Genomic DNA, 19,099 nt, shown 5'->3' on the forward strand with positions numbered 1-19,099 from the left:
GATTCTTAAATGTGTTCTCAGGGAAGTCCAACCTAAGGCTTTTTAGCTGTTATAGGGGAACTATCATGAAAATGAAAATTTAATATAAGCTTCCTCCTACTGAAATAAGCAACTTTCTAAATACAATCAATTCAAAATTCTGCATTGTTTCTGAAATAATCAAGTTTATCTTCACTATTCCTCTCTCAGCATCTGTTTCTCTTCATTCTGTCTTCATGCAGGAGTTGGGTGTCAGATGAATGATCCAATATATCTTATAGGGGGGCTTCCTTTCCTAGCAGATGAATTAGAGCTCACTCAAATAACTGCTTCCAGTACAAACAAAATCACTGCCTTTTGCACAAATCCTGCATGTAGAGAGACATGATGTCTGGTGATTTTAATAGATTGAGCTCTAATACATCTTCTAGGCAAAATGAGCCTCCTATAAGATATATTGGATCATTTATCTGACACCCAACTGCTGCATGAAGACAGAATGAAGAGAAACAGATGCTGCGAGAAGAATAGTGAAGATAAACTTGATTATTTCAGAAACGGTACAGACTTTTTAATTGATTGTATATAGACAGTTTATTATTTCAGTATGCTGAAGCTAATCTTAAATTTTCATTTTTGCGATAGTTTCCCATTTAAAAACACCTCACAGCATCCAGTCAACCAATCATTGAATACTTAGGACCCCTCTTCTCTTACTGCAGGCATTTTACTGACTGAGTGCAGGGATGTGGTGTAACTAGATTACTGGGCTCCACAGCAAATTACTTTTCAGGCCGCCAAAATTTCTAGAGGTTGACCCGTTTTACCATTATTTATTGTAGTTGTATCTGAATTAGGGCCTTTTGGGCCCCTATACCTCTTGGGCCCCCCTGCAGCCTCTGGGTCTGCTTCCTCTGTAGTTACGCCTTTGGCTATAGCCCAGTGAGTCATCTAAATGCCCATATGGAGACTCATTTACCTTGAAGCCACAATAGATTAGTGATCACACAAAATACAAAGTCATCTGGATACAATATGGAGACAGACTGTAACGGTGTATGAAGTTGTTACTTTTAAGGATAATTAACCCCCAGAACTTTATTTTCTAGAGTTCTGACCTCTAGAGCTGAGCCATACAATGGAAGAATTATATATACAAAAACACGGGGATTATCTGACCTAAAATTGTATACACAACACTGTAAAACTGCCATAAACACTTTGCAGAGGAGCAGCAGTGAGCTGTTGTCATTAACAATATATGGCGGGTCTTTAAATTCCAGTGATTGAACCACATTTGTCTGTTATATATGCAACATAAAACATTCCCATGCATAGTATACAAAAGATATAGATACCTCAGGATGATTAGATACAACAGTACAAGAGACGTTTACATAGTTAACACATTTCAAAAGCTTATCCATTGCCATTTTTGGTGAAACCTCTGACTGTACTGTTAAACCCTTGGTTTTTCAAAATTCTATCCATTTTGGGGCAAATAATAAAGCTATATTTCTCAAACACCTATACCATTGACTAAAATTAATTTGACATGGTATACTGTATTTATTTATTGCTATTGTATCCCTTTACAGCTGACTACAAAGAAAGCTTCAACACCATAGGCAATATTGAAGAAATTGCTTACAATGCGGTGTCTTTCACATGGGATGTCAATGAAGAAGCCAAGGTAACAAGTTGTGTCTTAATGAGGACGTTCACATAAAAACATAGACAAATAATGCAGTAATTAAAGACAGAGTGATAATATATCTGTACATCAATGCTGGCATGGTCATCTCCGTCCGTATACATGTCAGACAAGTCAGAAAACACAAGATACAATAGTAAACATTTAATAAATATACAGTCATTAAAAATGACATCTAATGCCAAGATGCTTTCTACAGGTATTTGAAACCACTCCTTTTTTATATTTCATAGTAGGTAGGATGCCTCCATGATAAACATTTGCTTAGTCCTGTTTACTATATCTGTCCATTTCAAGAGTCCGGTTGAAGATATAAACACCCAGGTGATTGGTTGCAGAGAACTCCACCTTGTTTCCAAGCTACACAGTGTTTTTTATTGTCTAAACATGTTCAATGTTTACTAATCACAGGTGCACAACCCCTTGTACATTTTGTCAACTTTGTGGTGCTGTCACTTTCTCTTTCTCTCTCAGAGATCTGAAATCTGATCCTGGTATTTTCATGTCACTTCATCTATGACTAATTATAACATTAATCTAGATAGTGTTGAGATGTGTTTTAGTTTGAGGTTTCTGGAACCAACATCTGTGATCTGTGGTGCCCTAGACCCCTTGCCTGGGGGCGGGAGTAATGGTGCTGTCTCATCTTCTCTTACCACATAACCAGTAGGTTGGGGTTAGGGAAATCAACAAGGAAAGCTGCTCCCAGGAACTCTGTATGACCAGAATGTCATGTTTTTGACCCTGCAAGCAGTTGGTTAAGTATCAATAAGATGTTTTGGAGAACCTAATTATAATTACTTCTTCCTTGGGATCAGTTTCCCTAAAGTCCATAAATGTATTTGTCTGCCTGACGTATGTCTAGTTGCATGTATGGTAAGAGGTCATTGGAGGAATCTTGACCACTCAAAGCCTGAGAAGTTAGAAACCATGTTTTTTTTCAGAGATGAAGTATTGGCTAATATAAGAAGTCACAAAGTTTGCACCTGGTCTAGTAACCCATACATCCAATCAGATATTTATTTTCAAAAGGTGATGAACAAATGCTACCTACTGATTGGCGGCTGTTGGTTACTTAACCTGGTGCAGTCCACATAAAATATAAGAATTTACAGGATGCCAAGCTGTATCTCTAGGGTTATATACAGTTGTGGAAGAGCCTGAGGCCAAACTGTTTTCAACATAGGCCTTTCGCTGATGGACCACTGTTAGAGCAATAATGATATAAAGTGTTAGTGCTGATTTCTTGGTTTAGTGCCACCCATTTGATCTCTAGCTGGTTCTGGTGTCTCTCTCTGGCCCTGCTGTTTCCATCTTTGGCCCATATATAAAAAAAGAATTTCTAGAAGGCCATACTGCCTCTCCACATATTGAGATTGCACAGGTTGCAACTTGATGCAACCTTTTTCCATTACAGTGAATGGTATAACTCTTGAAAATGGTGACTCAATTATGACTTCATGTGTTCTCAAGCAGGGATATTTGTACAATATGTGTAAAAAAACCTACCCTAAGATCCTGCACTATTATTTTGTTTGCTGTTATTAAACTGGAGACATGGATTCATTCTGATACAAAAGGTTGTGTGTTTGCAGAGTTCACATCTAGTTAATGGGGTGGGGCGCAGGTTACAGGTTCCTGTAAAGGTATGTAAACACTTACTGGAGACTTTGGTATTGTTGTAAAAAAAGGGGATAGTGTATTGCTGAGTTTTATAGCCTTACAAAATGCTTAAGTGCCTATAAAATGGACTCGCGTTCAAATAAAGTGACAGTCGGCACCTACCTTATTCTTGTTTGCAAGGTTTTTGGGGAGGGGTGTGTTGATCATAATTACTGTCCAAAAGTGAATTTTTTCAGCTGCTGAATGACAGATTCCTTTCTATAGTGCATTACCATTTACATAAATAACTGCTGTTATAAGATTTTATTAGAAGCATGTAAAAACCTTGCAACTTTAATGACATTCAGGGGCAGATTTATCAAGGGTCGAATTGAAAATTCGAAGTAAAAAAAATAATCGAATTTCAAGCTTTTTTTTGTACTTCGACTAGGGAAAATTCGATTCAAATTTGAAAAAAATTTGAATATCAAAATTTGTCGTACTGTCTCTTTAAAACTTTGCCTTTCACCATCTAAATGCTGCCAAATTGCCGTTTTAGCCTATGGGGGACCTCCTAGAATCTATTCGGAGTCAATTGGTGGACTTTGAGAAATTGAAGTTATTTTTTTAAAATACTTCAAATCGAATACTATCTTACTTCGATTCAAACGATCTAATACAGCCTATTCAACAGCAGGAAAAACTTCGTTTTTCTTTTTTTAATTAAATTTTGTTTGGTCTTTTTTTAGTTGAATTTCAAAGTTATGGGAGTTCAAAAAACTCTCATAACTTCGAAATTCGACCCTTGATAAATCTGCCCCTCAGTGTCACTAAATACTTTCTCTTTGTCAGGGAGAGATGATCAATCGGCAGAAGTGATTTGGGAACCTCCGAATAGCTCCTTCCCCATTTGGAATCATTTTACACTGGAGAGGCCTTACTCGCTGTCGCATTAATTAGTTATATGTTTCTGTGGGTTCTAGGGATATTCGGGATTCATCAGAATCGGTGTCTTTTATAGCAGGATTTGTCTGAAGTGTCTAGCTCACACACTCTGAATCTTTAAAATCACACGAATTTAGACTGCTGGACTTTTTGTTTCATAATTTCCCAAATTTGTATGTGCGAATTTGGATTTTGGTGTGTTTGGGGTTCGGGCAAATCCATTGGGTTGATGTTGGATTTGACTTTTGCAGGCGGTCGACACTGGGGGGTGGGGAGTCCCTAAAGTGGCAGCCATGTTGGTCCCAAGACACCCCAATACAACACTGTTGTTTGCTATAGGTTATTGCCCATGTGTGAATTAGCCCAGTGTTTATAAATGAGTCTCGCTGCACTGGGTACCTGGTGGGCAAGCTGGGATACCCTTCATACACTGGATGGTTTGTCTAGCTTTAAAGTGATATATCGTGCTGCTGATTATTATTATTATACTATTATTATTATTGGCTATTATTATTATTCCTTTTATTTTATTAGCACATCCAGGTTTATAGTTAATTTTTTTAAAAGTTAATTTCTCAGACTGTGTCTATACATATAGGCACCTGCATCAATAAAGACATGTTTCTGCCGAAGAATTGACACCATTGTGTTAGGCTATGGGCACGCAGGCAGTTGTCAGTCTGCATATTTATGCAGGTTGAGAGAAGCAGATCTGCTCAGTGGCTCTGCTCCATTGATTTCAATTAGATCAGCCAGTGTGTGGTCACACACAGAGGAGCCGAGGTCAGTATTTGGGTTGACCTCAGCCTGTGTGCGACCACAATGGAACACTTACCATGAAGCTGGTTTACTGAGCAGATCTGCTTCTCTCAGCCTGCAAAAATACACAGGTTAAACAGCCGCTAACACAAGCCTGTGAGCTCATAGTTGGCTGAAGGCTCTGGCTGTTGTCAGGCTGCGTATTTTTGCAGGCTGAGAGAAACGTATCTGGATTCAAATCAATGAAGTAGATGCACTGAGCAGATCTGCTTCTTTCAGCTTGAAAAAAATCACAGGCTGACAACAGCCGATGCCTTCAGCAGCTGATCAGTTCCAGTGCTAAGGAGGCTGTGTAGATCGGCTCAGACTCACCTGTAGGCCCTCAGATTTGGAATCCCCAAGCTGTTAATAGTTTATGTCAACAGTGGTTGGGAACCTGAAAGTGCTTCTGCTCTAGTCTTGGAATGTTACAACATGTTTATGAAGGAAGAACAAGTTGTATAGTTAACAGCCTGCAACCCGCATTTGTTTAATAAACAGTGTCACATTTTTCTTCTATCATGGAAATCCCTGGTACGGCTGTTAGACTCTACTCATACCTTGAGCATTTGAGCGTATATTTATGTAAATGGGGCGACTTTCCCTTCCATCAGGAGCAGCGTTTATTTATGTTCTGCTATTATTAGATCTGTCTAATTGTATTTCTAATGAAAGCTGGTGCCATTCTCACAAATGTGTTTTAATCATCCTATTTAATGTTTGCACAGCCTTTAATACTTCTCTTACTTTTGTCCCACCCAAGTTGAGATTTCAGACTTTCTTTTCAGAATCATTTGGTTAAAGGGGTTGTCCGACTTGAAATCAATTGTTTTTATTAATTTGTGGAAAATGGTATTCTACAAAAAACTGCAATTGATCTTTTATATCTATCCCAAGAGCTACCTGGTTTCTGGGTCCTAGGTATGGAAGATGGATAGGAGAGGGCCTATGCAGAAAAATAATAAAAAGTATAAATAAAATGTAGCTTCACATAGCATGTTTTTGGTTGTGGGGTCAGTGCAAATTGTCTCAGAATATCTACAACATGCTACAAGTTAACTGAAAAATCAACATCCCTTTGAAGCTGCATTCTGGTAGGATACAGAGTAGGAAGGCAACTAATTCAAAAGCCATTAAAGATGGAGACCAATTGGAAAGGATATTGAGTAAGGTTCCTACTAACATAGGATATTAGGCCTTTACTGAAATTCTTACAGTGAATAACATGGGGGCTGCTGTAACCCGTAACACCACCCAGTCCATGATTTGGTCTCATCAGCCGACCTGCATCAAACTGATCAACGCTAACTAAAAGTAAAGGAGCCATAATATGTTTTAATTAAGTTGCTGCAATTGTTTGACATTATACCACGTCTTATTGTCCTCCTTTAGATTTTCATCACCGTCAATTGCCTGAGTACTGATTTTTCCTCGCAGAAAGGGGTGAAAGGGCTCCCTCTTATGATTCAGATCGACACATACAGTTATAATAATCGTAGCAACAAGCCAATCCACCGGGCATACTGCCAGATCAAGGTCTTCTGTGATAAGGTAAAGTTCGCTTTGTGTGTCTTTTGTCAGAGAATAATGTGCTTGTATCTCAGTAGACCTCTGCTCAATAAGAGCCCAATAAACATAAAATGTTTTTGTCTTTATTTTTATTTTAATAAAACTGTGTTCATGGAGTAGAATACATGTATATTCCCCAGCTAGAATCTACATAAGGGGTCCCCAACCTTTTTTACTGATGAGCCACATTTAAATCTAAAAAGTGGGGGTGCCAAATAAGGGCTCTTTTGGTTATCTGGCAGCCCTTCTAGACCACCAGCCTACAAGAGGCTCTACACCTGGTTTTCATACAACCAAAACTTGCTTCCAAGCCTGCAATTCAAAAAGAAGCACCTGCTTTGAGGCCACTGGGAGCAACATCCAAGGAGTTGGTGAGCAACATGTTCCTCATGCCACTGGTTGGGGGGTCATTGATCTACATAAAGAATAGCTACTCAACTGAGTACAATAAAAAAGATTCCTGGCAAGGCATAAATGTTGGTCCCCCTTCAGGAAATCTAGCATAAATTTTTTTTTTTCAAGCCATTTTTAATGATCTTAGAAAGTTTATTGACGAACAAAAGTGCGTTGTGCAAAAATCAAGTGCAATTTCAGATGCAATTCACCATGTTTTTTACCCACATTATAGCATTTGTTATCACAATTCCAGCATCATTGGGATGAGCTATGAATTGCACCCTATGAGTTGGGATTGCATAAAATTATATTTATGTTTATGTGACGTTTGCTAATGAATCACTGGGCACAGGACCGCTGCATCTGTTGAAGTATGTGGCAGAGGGAAACCCAGAATTACCGGCAGATTAAAGGAGGCAGTAGCTCCTGGGTTCCCTTTACATCAGTAGGCACTTCAAAAGAGGAGGCTCCATAGTTGCAAGTGCATGAAGCATCTGTAGACACTAGTACCTTTAATGAATTGGGTCAATGTGCGCAACAGTTGCAGCTATTTTTGCATGACTGTAATTGTGGCTGAGGTCATAAATGGGCTCTTAGGTGTATATTGCCCTTTCAGTGCCCTACAGACTATGTGCTCTTTCCAGCACGGCCCTGTGCATTCCCATCTTGATACCTTTCCTATTTATCCATTTTCCCTCTAATAATGAAAAGTTCATAGGGAAACGCAAGCTGATGAGTAAGTCACGGGGAACCGATTGGGTCATAATGATATAGGCAGCCTAAATACAAGCATTTCTGAAATGTTTTTAACTTTATAAAACATTCAAAAGAATAAAGGTAATCTGAATTTACCCTTACACGACACAATTTTGACGATACTTCATACCTTACGTTTACTAGAAAATCACTTAAATAAACCTAATAGGATTTTTTGCTTCCAATGAGGATTAATTATACCTTCATTCGGATCAAGTACAAGGTACTGTTTTATTATTACAGAGAAAAAGGAAATCATTTTTAAAAATTTGGATTATTAAAATAAAATGGAGTCTATGGGAGACAGTCTTTCCATAATTTGGAGCTTTCCAGATAACTGATCTCATACCTGTATTCCAGCCATGGCTATATGGAAGATGCCTGGTGGTGTCTCTAGAGTCAAGTGGTGCAGTATAGATACAAGAAACTGTAGTAGACGACTGTATAATTACTTGTTAGGTAAGGTGATGATTTTGCTGAAAGATGCAACCCTATTAAATCCTTGCTCCACACTAGCCCTTCTCTGCTACGCTTCATTTCTAGCCCGTGGCTTTCTGTAATGTATTAAAAATATCCCATAAAAAATTATGCATTTTATTGAAAGGGCAAAATACAATATATAGCAATATAATAGCAATTGTACTGGAATTTTATTTTACTTTACTATTTAAAACTGGGCCAGTAAAGTTTTACAGTATTTGGTTTATGGCGTGATCTTCTCTGATGTTGCATAAGAAATGAATTGCACAAAACTCTGGAATGTTCATATCCAGAGTTTTTGCCACTCTTATTAGAAGGACACAATTTGCTATGCCCTGTGTATATGTGTGAATGTTTAGGGGGAATTTCCAAGGTTTTCTTAGTAAGTAGTCTTTCCAAGCTCCCTCTCTCTCTCCACTCCCTTGAAAGCAAATTACATCCAGTAAAGGACGGCTGAACCTTTTTATCTAGCAAGAGTTTACATTTGCTCTACTGCTTTCAGTACAACCTCACCAAAACATGCCAAAGGTGCCCATTGCCGTACTTATCCATCCATCTATATTATAATGCCCCCTAGTGCCTTTGCACAACATAGCACTTATAAGGATAGGTTATAATCAGACGATTGGGAAAGAAGAAGGCACTCAAATGAATGCACTCTTCCACCAGGTAGTCAAAGTGAAGAAATTTTATTCACATTTCTTCACTTTGCTTTAACAACCTGGTGGAAGATTGCCTTCATTTGAGTGCCTGCTTCACAGTATACTCAGTTTTTCCGCTTCCCATGCTGAGAGCTCATGGCAGTGCAACAGGGCCTCTTCCCTAATGTGGTGAGTAACAATCTTACTATTTGAAGACCCTCATTTAAGTTCATCCAGGGTCGGACTGGGGGCTTGGGGCCCACCGGGGCTATGGGCCCCCCTCCGGCACCCCCTGCCGATCCAACACTTCAGTGCCGAGTATGTGTATGCGTTTCACCTGACACATTAGTGTGCATGCGCGTGAAATTTTGGTTTTGCCGCGACCCCCGACAAAGAGGGGTCGCGCGCCACTGGGAAGCGGATCTGGGCCTGTGGGGCCAGGGCTGGAACTAGGGGTAGGGGCACCGGCCTAGGGTGCAACAAAAGGGGGGCGCTGGGCAGGTACCTGACTTTTGCCACCCCTAGTCCATGTTCGCTGCTCCTCCCACTCCTCCCTCCCCTCAAGCGCTTTACCCCGGCTCTCCTCAGTCGCTTTCCCGCCTCTCGCCTCTTTCCTCTGCCTCCATCCCCTCCAGCGCTCTAACACCCTCCCCTCCGGCATTCTGCGCATGTGTGGGCACAATGTGTTTAGGAGCACGCATGTCCGGCGCACGCGGAGGAGAGCATGGAGGGGAGCGCGGTGCCCGCCCGGGTCGTCTAGGGCACCCAGCCGGCTAGGCCCGCCACTGGGCGGGGCTCACAAGAGCCTGGGGCCCACTGGGTTTTTTCCCGTTGTCCTGCCAGCCCAGTCCAACACTGAGTTCAGCTATGCTATATTATAATTGGGAAAGAAGAACAAAAATGAAAGCAGAGGGTGGAACATTCACTCAAAAAGCATTGTAGTTGTTGAAGAGTGTTATTACAGGTGTGGCTTCTGTTATCTGGAAACCTATTATCCAGAAAGCTCTGAATTACAGAAAGGCCATCTCTCATAAACTCTATTTTATCCAAATAATCCACATTTTTTAAATATGATTTACTTTTTTCTCTGTAATAATAAAACTGTACCTTGTACTTGATCCAAACTAAGATTATTCCTTATTGGAAGGGAACCCTGCCTATTGGGTTTATTTAATGTTTACAAGATTTTCTAATAGACTTAAAATATGAAGATCCAAATTACTGAAAGATCTCTTATCCAGAAAACCCCAGGTCCTGAGCATTCTGGATAAATGGTCCCATACCTGTATTTCAGTTATCACACTGGATATTTTGCTTTTAGAACTGTTGGCCATTCAGTCGTTGCATATATTGTAGTGTCTCATTTGTAATCGGAAGTTTTTCTCTTTGTGTCTCCGGAACCAAAACCAAGCCTGGAGGAACTGGACCAATACTAATTGTTTAATGACTCCCCACTATATAGGAATCTAAAACCTTTGCTCATTTACCAGTTTTGCTGTGGCTGTTTAATTCATTAGATTATATTGTGTTGGTTCAGGACACCAGGGAGAATATTTCAGTCTTTATCCTTTCTTACATTAAAGGGGATTTTATCATCAAAACAGAGAGGAAGTTTTAATTGTGACTGGAAGCTCTGTGCCTTTGTGTACTGTAGAGCTGTGCCAATAGTATTTACTTTTAAATGCTCTACCCTACTCCACTAGCAGAGTTGGTCTACACTGCTTAATTACTTCTAATTTATTTCATACTTTACAACTCAAAATACCCTACAATTCAAGACTGTGAAGCAAAGCACACCGTGCCATTTATACTAATTACCCAAACCTGTCTGTATCGTTTCGGCAAAGACTCAAAAACCTCAATCAGTGGTGTAACTAGATATTAATGGGCAGTGGTGTAACTAGATGTTACTGGGTCCCACAGCAAATTACTTTTAGGGCCCCCTACATATCCAGAGGTTGTGCTGTTTTACTGATATATGTTGAAAGTGCTCTTTATTTGGGCCTCATGGGGCTGCCTATACCTCCAGGGCCCCCCTGCAGTCGCAGGTTTGCCTCCTCTGTAGTTATGCCCCTGTTAATGGGTCCCACAGCAAATTATTTTTCAGGCCCGCAAAATGTCTATAGGTTGACCTGTTTTACCAATATTTATTTAACTTCTATATGAATTAGGGCCTCATGTGAGCCCCTATACCTACTGGGCCCCCCTGCAGCCGCAGGTCTGCTTCCTCTGTCTTACACCCCTGACCTCAATATTTGCTCATAGGCTAAACAGTCACAGTGCTATACTAGGTGATTAGCTGCTTATGATATAGATATACAAACTAGAGCTGGTCAGGGGTGCTTACATAAATTTATAAGCACATATGTGTTCATTTGGTGCACTTTATTTTATATTTTAACAGGTTACATAGCTATGGAAGCAGACATTTTAGCTGCAAAGTCCATAATTCACAGACAAATGTTATAGGTGTGTCACACTGGTAGGATAGGATATTATCAATCAGTTTTGATTGATCAGAACTGCAGTTTGGGGCTCACACACAGAGCCAATTTATTAAAAAAACAAAACCACCAGTTAGGCTACAAGATATGTGTACAGCAATAGCACTAGATCTTCACTTCTTCATCTTCTGATACGCTGGCCAACACGGTCTACTGGCAGATAACATTTCCAAGGCTGCCAGATCCTCAAACTGACTGATATTCATAGTACGTGGATATAGGTTTGGCTTGGGGGTCATCATGTCCATGTTTGGTCAGTTTCACCTGTTTTGCCAGACCATGGACCATTTCCACTAGGGATGCACCAAACCCAGGATTCAGTTCAGGATTTGGCCAGGATTCGGCCTTTTTCTGCAGGATTCGGATTCGGCCAAATCCTTCTGCCTGGCCGAACCGAATCCGGAGGGAAATCGCGTGACTTTTTGTCACAAAACAAGGAAGTAAATGTTTTCCCCTTCCAACCCCTAATTTGCATATGCAAATTCGGTTTTGGTTTGGTATTCGGCTGAATCTTTCACAAAGAATTCGGGGGTTCGGCCGAATCCAAAATAGTGGATTCGGTGCATCCCTAATTTCCACACACCATCTACTGCAATCACAGATGATTTGGAACGTTGACATCTACCTATGAGTTCATAGTTCATTGACAGATGGGCTAAAGCTGGCCTTAATCTGAAAGATCAACTTCTTTGTTGAAGTCACCGAACTAGTAGATCTTTTCCTCATTTGGCCAATGATCATAACAGGATCCTATGCAAATCCTTCAGGACAGAATTACATCAATGAGCCGATTTGACCCTGAGTTAGTGGCTTTTAAATCTTCCTGATAGACATGTGCTGATCCTCTGTCAAATATTGTTTGTGCAGTTAATGTTGGCCCGTGCGCGGCCACTTTAAATGGACTAGGTTTGAAAGCATTTTGTGGATTATTGGTTTATTTTGGTGTCACTAGCCCTTTACTTACAGAGGGCCGGTAAATAAACCAATATAAGCGAAAGCAAAGTGCAATAGATCTGCAGTATTGTAAATATGTATATGTGCAATAAATTGTAAGGCTGAGCAAACTGATCAGTAAAACTATATTCCGTTGTCCCCTCATAGATGAAACAGCCAATATCTGAGAGCAGTCACGCTGCTTTTGCAGGAAGATGAAAGAAAAATGTATTTAAAGAGAAATTGCAGAGGGCTGTTTTTGAATTTCAATAAATCTCCTCTAAATATAGAATGGATCATTAGAAAGATGAGACAGGAGTCAAGGCCCAAATATAATTGAATATCTTCTCCAGTGCTGCTTCTCCATTGAAAGATGTATGAGCTTCGCTATCTGCAGATACTTTTATCCATCTCATTTTTTTTACCCTCAAGGGAGCAGAAAGAAAAATCCGCGACGAGGAACGGAAACAGAATAGAAAGAAAAGCAAAAGTCCGGTGACCCAGGCCCAGTGCAACAATTGTGAGTAAAATTTAGGGTGAATTTAATATAAAATATCTATTTCATTTAGCTGCCAAGTTCTGTGCTTTTGGCCTGGACTTTTCAGAGGAAGAATGGTTGTTTTTCTACCAACGAGGGCTCTCCTAGACAGCTTAAATATTGTATTCTTTCTTTAATAGTAAACTTTATTGCTCCTGTTACTAATTCTCTGTTCATGCTACAACATACAAGATTGGCTTGATAATAATCCAATTATATTGTTTTATCAGATAAGGATTATCACTGCTCTCCAGTGTTTGTCAAGGTCATTAATTCTTATAAGATACTATCTTGGCCTACAATATATACTTATTTACTGGTTTGACTTTCAAGGTGCATAAACCCTTTAAAAAACCTTCACAGAATAATACTCATGTTAACCACAGATATATGGCGGCTGGCCTTTAGGCTATGCAACCTGTGTGACTGCACAGGGTACTGTATGGGATGAAGTGCATCAAATTGGCTATTATCTTTCAGCATTATCTGGCAGGATTTTCAACCCTTTCTAATAGGTATCTATTTTTTTTTTTGTCTTGGTGTAGGCTATGAGCAAACATAATGCCTTTTTTAATGAATAAATTATAGCTCATAGCTATTTTAAATGATGAGTCTGCTAAGAGAGTTTCATCTAATACTTATTCCATGCAGACCTTGGCATCCCAGATAAGTTCCAGCGGTGAGCTGGTCAACAAAACAAAAAACCCTGCACCCACTCTATCCAACCTTCACCCAAAAAAGTTCAACGTGTCTAACCAAACAATGCTTTTTCTAGCCAAAAACAACAAATTAACTTTCACTGCATGTGGTTACGTGTTGACTATTACTTAATATAATTTACTATCCTATTTCCACTGATTTGTGCCACATAATGTTGTAGGTTAGAAAACATGAATGGTTTGCATCATGTGGCTTCCGTACCTTTAGTTTAATTGTTTATTTAATTATTGTTGTGTGTGCAGCAGCCGACAGCAAGTTATCAGCAGCTCCCCTACAGAAGAAAAGTGACATTACCTTCTTCAAAACAATGACCGACTTGGATGTCCAGCCTGTTCTCTTTATACCTGATGTCCACTTTGGAAACCTTCAAAGGACCGGCCAGGTATAGTTGGAAGGGGGAATCTGGCTTACACTGTCATGTACAGTACAGGCAAAAAGATTTTGCAAACAAAATAGAATGTTGGTTTGACTGTTAGAGGGGAAAACAGAGAGCACGTCTCTTAGGCTTCAAAAGGGAAGCAAAATGAGCCAGTTTCTATTGCCAAATATATTTTCCAACATAGCTGGGCAACTTCTGTTATGAAGCTTTATATAACACTGGCACTGGGTCTGCTGTCTTTCTTTTTTCTTTTTTTTTTTAAACCACTGAGGGATGCCCATACACACACGCCCATTTGGCCACTTGTGGGAACCTATGGTTTAAATAATGGCATCCATAATCTATTTCTGATCAGGGATCATTCAGCTAGTATTCAGCCCTCTGCAGAAAATTCAGTTGGCCTAGGACATAATTGAATGCCATCCAACTGAACGCCATGTGATAAGATCATTGAACCATGGTCAGTGATGGACATCAAGGCACTGGTGATAAGTTCACCAAGACACATTGCAGTGCAGCCATTTGCTGGGATTGCTTGGTTGGTGCCCAACCTGAGCTAGCTACATCCAACTGGGCAGCTCTGAGACCTTTCTGAACTACCCTCAGTGCAAAGCCCATTAAGTAAATTTATAATGTTCTTAATAAGTAAAATGTATTTTTGTGCCGGGGTTTATGTCCATTTTAATTTCTGATTTTCCTTCTTCCTCTTACAAAAGCTAATAAAATGCAAATTGTTTAAAGCTATTTTCTATACTGTAGATAAATGCTTATTGCTGGACTGGGATCCCTTGCTTGTACCTTCTCAGCCTTTATCAAGGGGGTTTAATTCAACCAGAAAACCACAGGCGGTCATCACTGTCACAGGATAAAATGTGTGTTGTCTGTTCATCTTGTTACCATTTGATAAATAAAGCTATTCAACACCTTGGAACAAATACTAACCTTATAACCCTGTCACGGGAATGATTTACCCTTCTCAGCATTTATCCAATTACAGTAATCACACTATCTAATTACATCATATCCAATTAAGGCTTTCTGCATATTCTAATGTGCTCTCAGCTGTTTTCCTTTTATGATTTGGATGTTTTGTTCATTTTCCCACAGGTTTTCTACAACACCGACGATGAAATTGAAGGGTAAGTTGGAAAAAATGCCCATGGAGATGAGTCTTTTCCTATTATACTACTTCTACTCACACTCAGACAGCAATATATAGTGAGAGAAGTGCCACATATGGTTATGCAGTCAAAATATCTCCTATAATAAGTAAGAGGTATTTTGGTTTTTAGAGTAAGAGCAGAATGCACTTTTGCATCTAAGGGTGAGTCTGTTAGTTTTTTTGTCATGGACCTAAAAACGAGGATATATTAAAGGGATACTGTCATGGGGAAAAAAACATTTTTCAAAAGGAATCAGTTAATAGTGCTGCTCCAGCAGAATTCTGCACTGAAATCCATTTCTCAAAAGAGCAAACAGATTTTTTTATATTCAATTTTAAAATCTGACATGGGGCTAGACATTTTGTCAATTTCCCAGCTGCCCCCAGTCATGTGACTTGTGCCTGCACTTTAGGAGAGAAATGCTTTCTGGCAGGCTGCTGTTTTTCCTTCTCAATGTAACTGAATGTGTCTCAGTGGGACATGGGTTTTTACTATTGAGTGCTGTTCTTAGATCTACCAGGCAGCTGATATCCTGTGTTAAGGCGGCCATACACGGGCCGATAAAAGCTGCCGACAGACCGTGTCGGCAGCTTATTGGCCCGTGTATGGGGCCCACCGACAGGCTTCACCGATCGAGATCTGGCCGAAAGTTGGCCAGATCTCGAACGGATGGGACGAAAAATCCCGTCGGATCGCGGCCGCATCTATTTGTTGATGCGGTCCCGCGATCCGACCGCCCATTGCTATTAGTTAGGATCCGATATTGCCCACCTCAAGGTGGGCATATCGGGGAGAGATCTGGTCATTTGGCGACATCGCCAAACGAGAGGATCTCTTAGTGTATGGCCACCTTCAGGGAGCTGTTATCTGGTTACCTTCCCATTGTTCTTTTGTTTGGCTTCTGGGGGGAAAAAGGGAGGGGGTGATATCACTCTAACTTGCAGTACAGCAGTAAAGAGTGATTGAAGTTTATCAGAGCACAAGTCACATGACTTGGGGCAGCTGGGAAATTGACAATATGTCTAGCCCCATGTCAGATTTCAAAATTGAATATAAAAAAATCTGTTTGCTCTTTTGAGAAATGGATTTCAGTGCAGAATTCTGCTGGAGCAGCGCTATTAACTGATTCATTTTGAAAAAAAAAAAATTTTCCCATGACAGTATCCCTTTAAGTCGTTTGAGTCTTTTCTCATCATTAATAATTTGGTGACACAATCACAATCTATTAAATAAAAAACGATATAAACAGAGAGCGTGTTCCATTGGCCCTTCCTCTTGTGCCAACTTTATTACAGTCATGTTCTCCTCTGCCTGGTTCACCCATCTTGTTAACATCCTCACTGTAATTCCGAGTACTGATTGTGTTTATTTTTGTACTGAAGCAGCGTGTTGGTGAAAAGGATGCTTCGCCCGGTGGATGAAGACTATGGCCCTCCTGCACCTAAGCAAATGAAAGAAGCAAGCAAGAAAGGTATGGAACCATTTTTGTCAGCTGGTTCAGGCTACACAATTGCCAGCTGGGGCATTTACTTGCCTTTTTCTGGCTAACAGCTGAAATAAGTTTGCCATGGATGAACTTTATGGATTTTCTTTGACTAATGCTATCTAGCTGTGCAATACCAATCATCTAAAAATGAATATAGAAATCATACGCTTCCTGCTGCCCTGATAATGATACTCTTCTTTTTCATTATCTTCTCTGCAGCTGTAGCTTTTTCTAGCCTTTAGCATGATTTTGTAAATGTTCATTAATTTTTCCAGTGCTTCTATATGTAAGGAAAGAATCCGATGAAGTATTCGATGCCTTGATGCTGAAGACGCCAACAGTTAAAGGGCTCCTTGAGGCTGTAAGTATTTGCTAATCTACTTCCAACAGCGGCAACCATCCTGAGCAGCACGATGCCTACGTTTCACAGACAGAATGCCATGGGGCTGCCTGAAAGCCAGTGGATAACGTTGCAGCAGTTTAATTACTTGCTCAACTTACTCTTTACAAAACTTTCTAGAGCCTTTTAGGAAAGCAATTCTTTATTATTGTACCTTGAGGCCTATTGACCAATGACCTCTATCTCTATTTCTGTTGCATGTGCAAAGTCTTTCTTATCATAGGTGGTGAATAATGAAAGTTTAAGGAGACAAACTGACAGGTATCATTTCCCAATGGAAATCCATTCATTGAAAGCCTTCCCTTGCCAAAATTTCACCCTCTATATGTTTCTCATATACTAAATTCTTGATCTCTATTGAGAGATTTAGATGCACCTGTCTAACCGACTTTCGCTAGAAGTACTAGAGTGTGACAAATGCTGAAGGTCAAATGTTATCTAATTCAGTCACATGCCTCATACCATGATCCAGTGATCTTCCAGAATGGTTTATCCAAACTGTATCCATACATCCATATACATCAACAGTCTGCCAATAATGGCTAAACTGCCCAACCATATAGGTTGTCCCACTTTAGTGGGCCAAAGCACCTAAAATCGTTATCATGAACAGTGCCATGGGTCTATCTTACTAACTGTTTCTTTTTAAAATAAATTTCTTAAATGATTCCGTTCTGCCATTGGGCAACTACACCGCCTACAGGTATGACAAGGTAATGCAGACTATTCATATTTTGATTGTCCAGCTTTGATTTTTGTTTATCCCAATGTTGCCATTCTAAATATAAGAAAATAGGGTTTTTTTCCAGAAAATCCATTTTCCTTCTCCATTTAGAATGTCTGATTGTAATGAGAATTATTTCTGCCCATGTGCAGAGATCCAGTCCTCCTTGGCCAGGTCTGGATTTAGAGTCAAAATAGACCCTGGCATTTCAGGTGCACAGAGGATCAAGCAGCATTCCATCAGACCAATAATTTGTTACCGTCTATGGCAACTTATGACAGCCCCTCTGGCATTTGCCAGAACCCAAAGATTGCCGGTCTGGGTCTGTCCTTGGCTCTTATCTACTCACTGATTGGGATTAAATTTACTCCTGTTACCCTCTGATTCTTTTCTGACCCTTAGGGTGATCATAATCCACCCTGGGTGTTTTTGAGACTTTATTACATTTAAGAGTTAGGTTGTAAAAAAAGGTCTGGGCTATTGGAGTTAGTTGGCATCTCTGAATATGTGAGCGCACTCTTTCTGGATTTAAGATATAGAGATGGGTGCGTTGGTCAAATCTTGTAACACATCATAGTAAATGGACCCTCACTCCTTATTTATAGTGAAGAAAATTGATGTGCTTTATTCACAAATGCATTTCCAACGTTTCGGTCCTCACTGTTACCGAAACGTTGGAAATGCATTTGTGAATATAGCACATCAATTTTCTTCACTATAAATAAGGAGTGCGGGTCCATTTACTACGATATATATATCTATATATATCTATATATATCTATATATATCTATATAGTTTTTTTGTTTGTTATAATATCTATCTATCTATCTATCTATATTTATATTATAACAAACAAAAAAAACTAACATTGGTTTATTGTATAAACCCTGAAAACAAATTCATGTAGCACTAAGCAATTTTACAATTTACATTCATTTTATGCCCAGTCTTTAAGATATTAGCATTTTAATTTAGTTAATTAGCATGTAAATTGCCAATATAATGATTTTGACACAACAGGGCCACCTACTGGTCATTTTGTCCAACAGAGGTTTTGTGATGTTTTGTGATGTTTTGTTTGGAACTGACCATAGAAACATCAGATTAATTTCTTGATGTAATTTTCTAAGAATGCTTTTTACATTGCTTGGAGGATTTTTATTTCCTTTAAATTTAATACTATATTAACTGGTTTGTTAAGGTTATAGACAGAGTCTAACTGTGGGGGATAATTTCCCAATGTGAAGGCTATTTTATTGCAACAGATTTTATCTCTAGATTAAATGAGATTTATTCATAACCCTTTACAATATTACAGCCCACCTAAATTCTAGGGGGGGGAGGGGGTGACGGAAAAAATATCTTAGACAT

At 39.5% G+C, this 19,099-nt stretch overlaps 1 protein-coding gene across 4 annotated transcripts in view; it reads left to right on the plus strand.

Moving 5' to 3' along the window:
• Positions 1-19,099, plus strand: part of grhl2.L (grainyhead like transcription factor 2 L homeolog) — a 48,856-nt gene that overhangs the window by 25,212 nt on the left and 4,545 nt on the right. For 3 of the 4 annotated variants that reach the window (XM_018268177.2, XM_018268176.2, XM_041566572.1), the window contains 7 exons: positions 1,578-1,672; positions 6,431-6,589; positions 12,750-12,837; positions 13,818-13,957; positions 15,062-15,093; positions 16,500-16,588; positions 16,879-16,964. In XM_018268177.2, the coding sequence (XP_018123666.1) occupies positions 1,578-1,672; positions 6,431-6,589; positions 12,750-12,837; positions 13,818-13,957; positions 15,062-15,093; positions 16,500-16,588; positions 16,879-16,964 (689 nt within the window). The remainder of the gene's footprint in view (positions 1-1,577; positions 1,673-6,430; positions 6,590-12,749; positions 12,838-13,817; positions 13,958-15,061; positions 15,094-16,499; positions 16,589-16,878; positions 16,965-19,099) is intronic. The other variant, XM_018268178.2, reaches the window with a different exon arrangement.

This window comes from Xenopus laevis, chromosome 6L (genome assembly GCF_017654675.1).
Source record: "Xenopus laevis strain J_2021 chromosome 6L, Xenopus_laevis_v10.1, whole genome shotgun sequence".
Lineage (NCBI taxonomy): Eukaryota > Metazoa > Chordata > Amphibia > Anura > Pipidae > Xenopus > Xenopus laevis.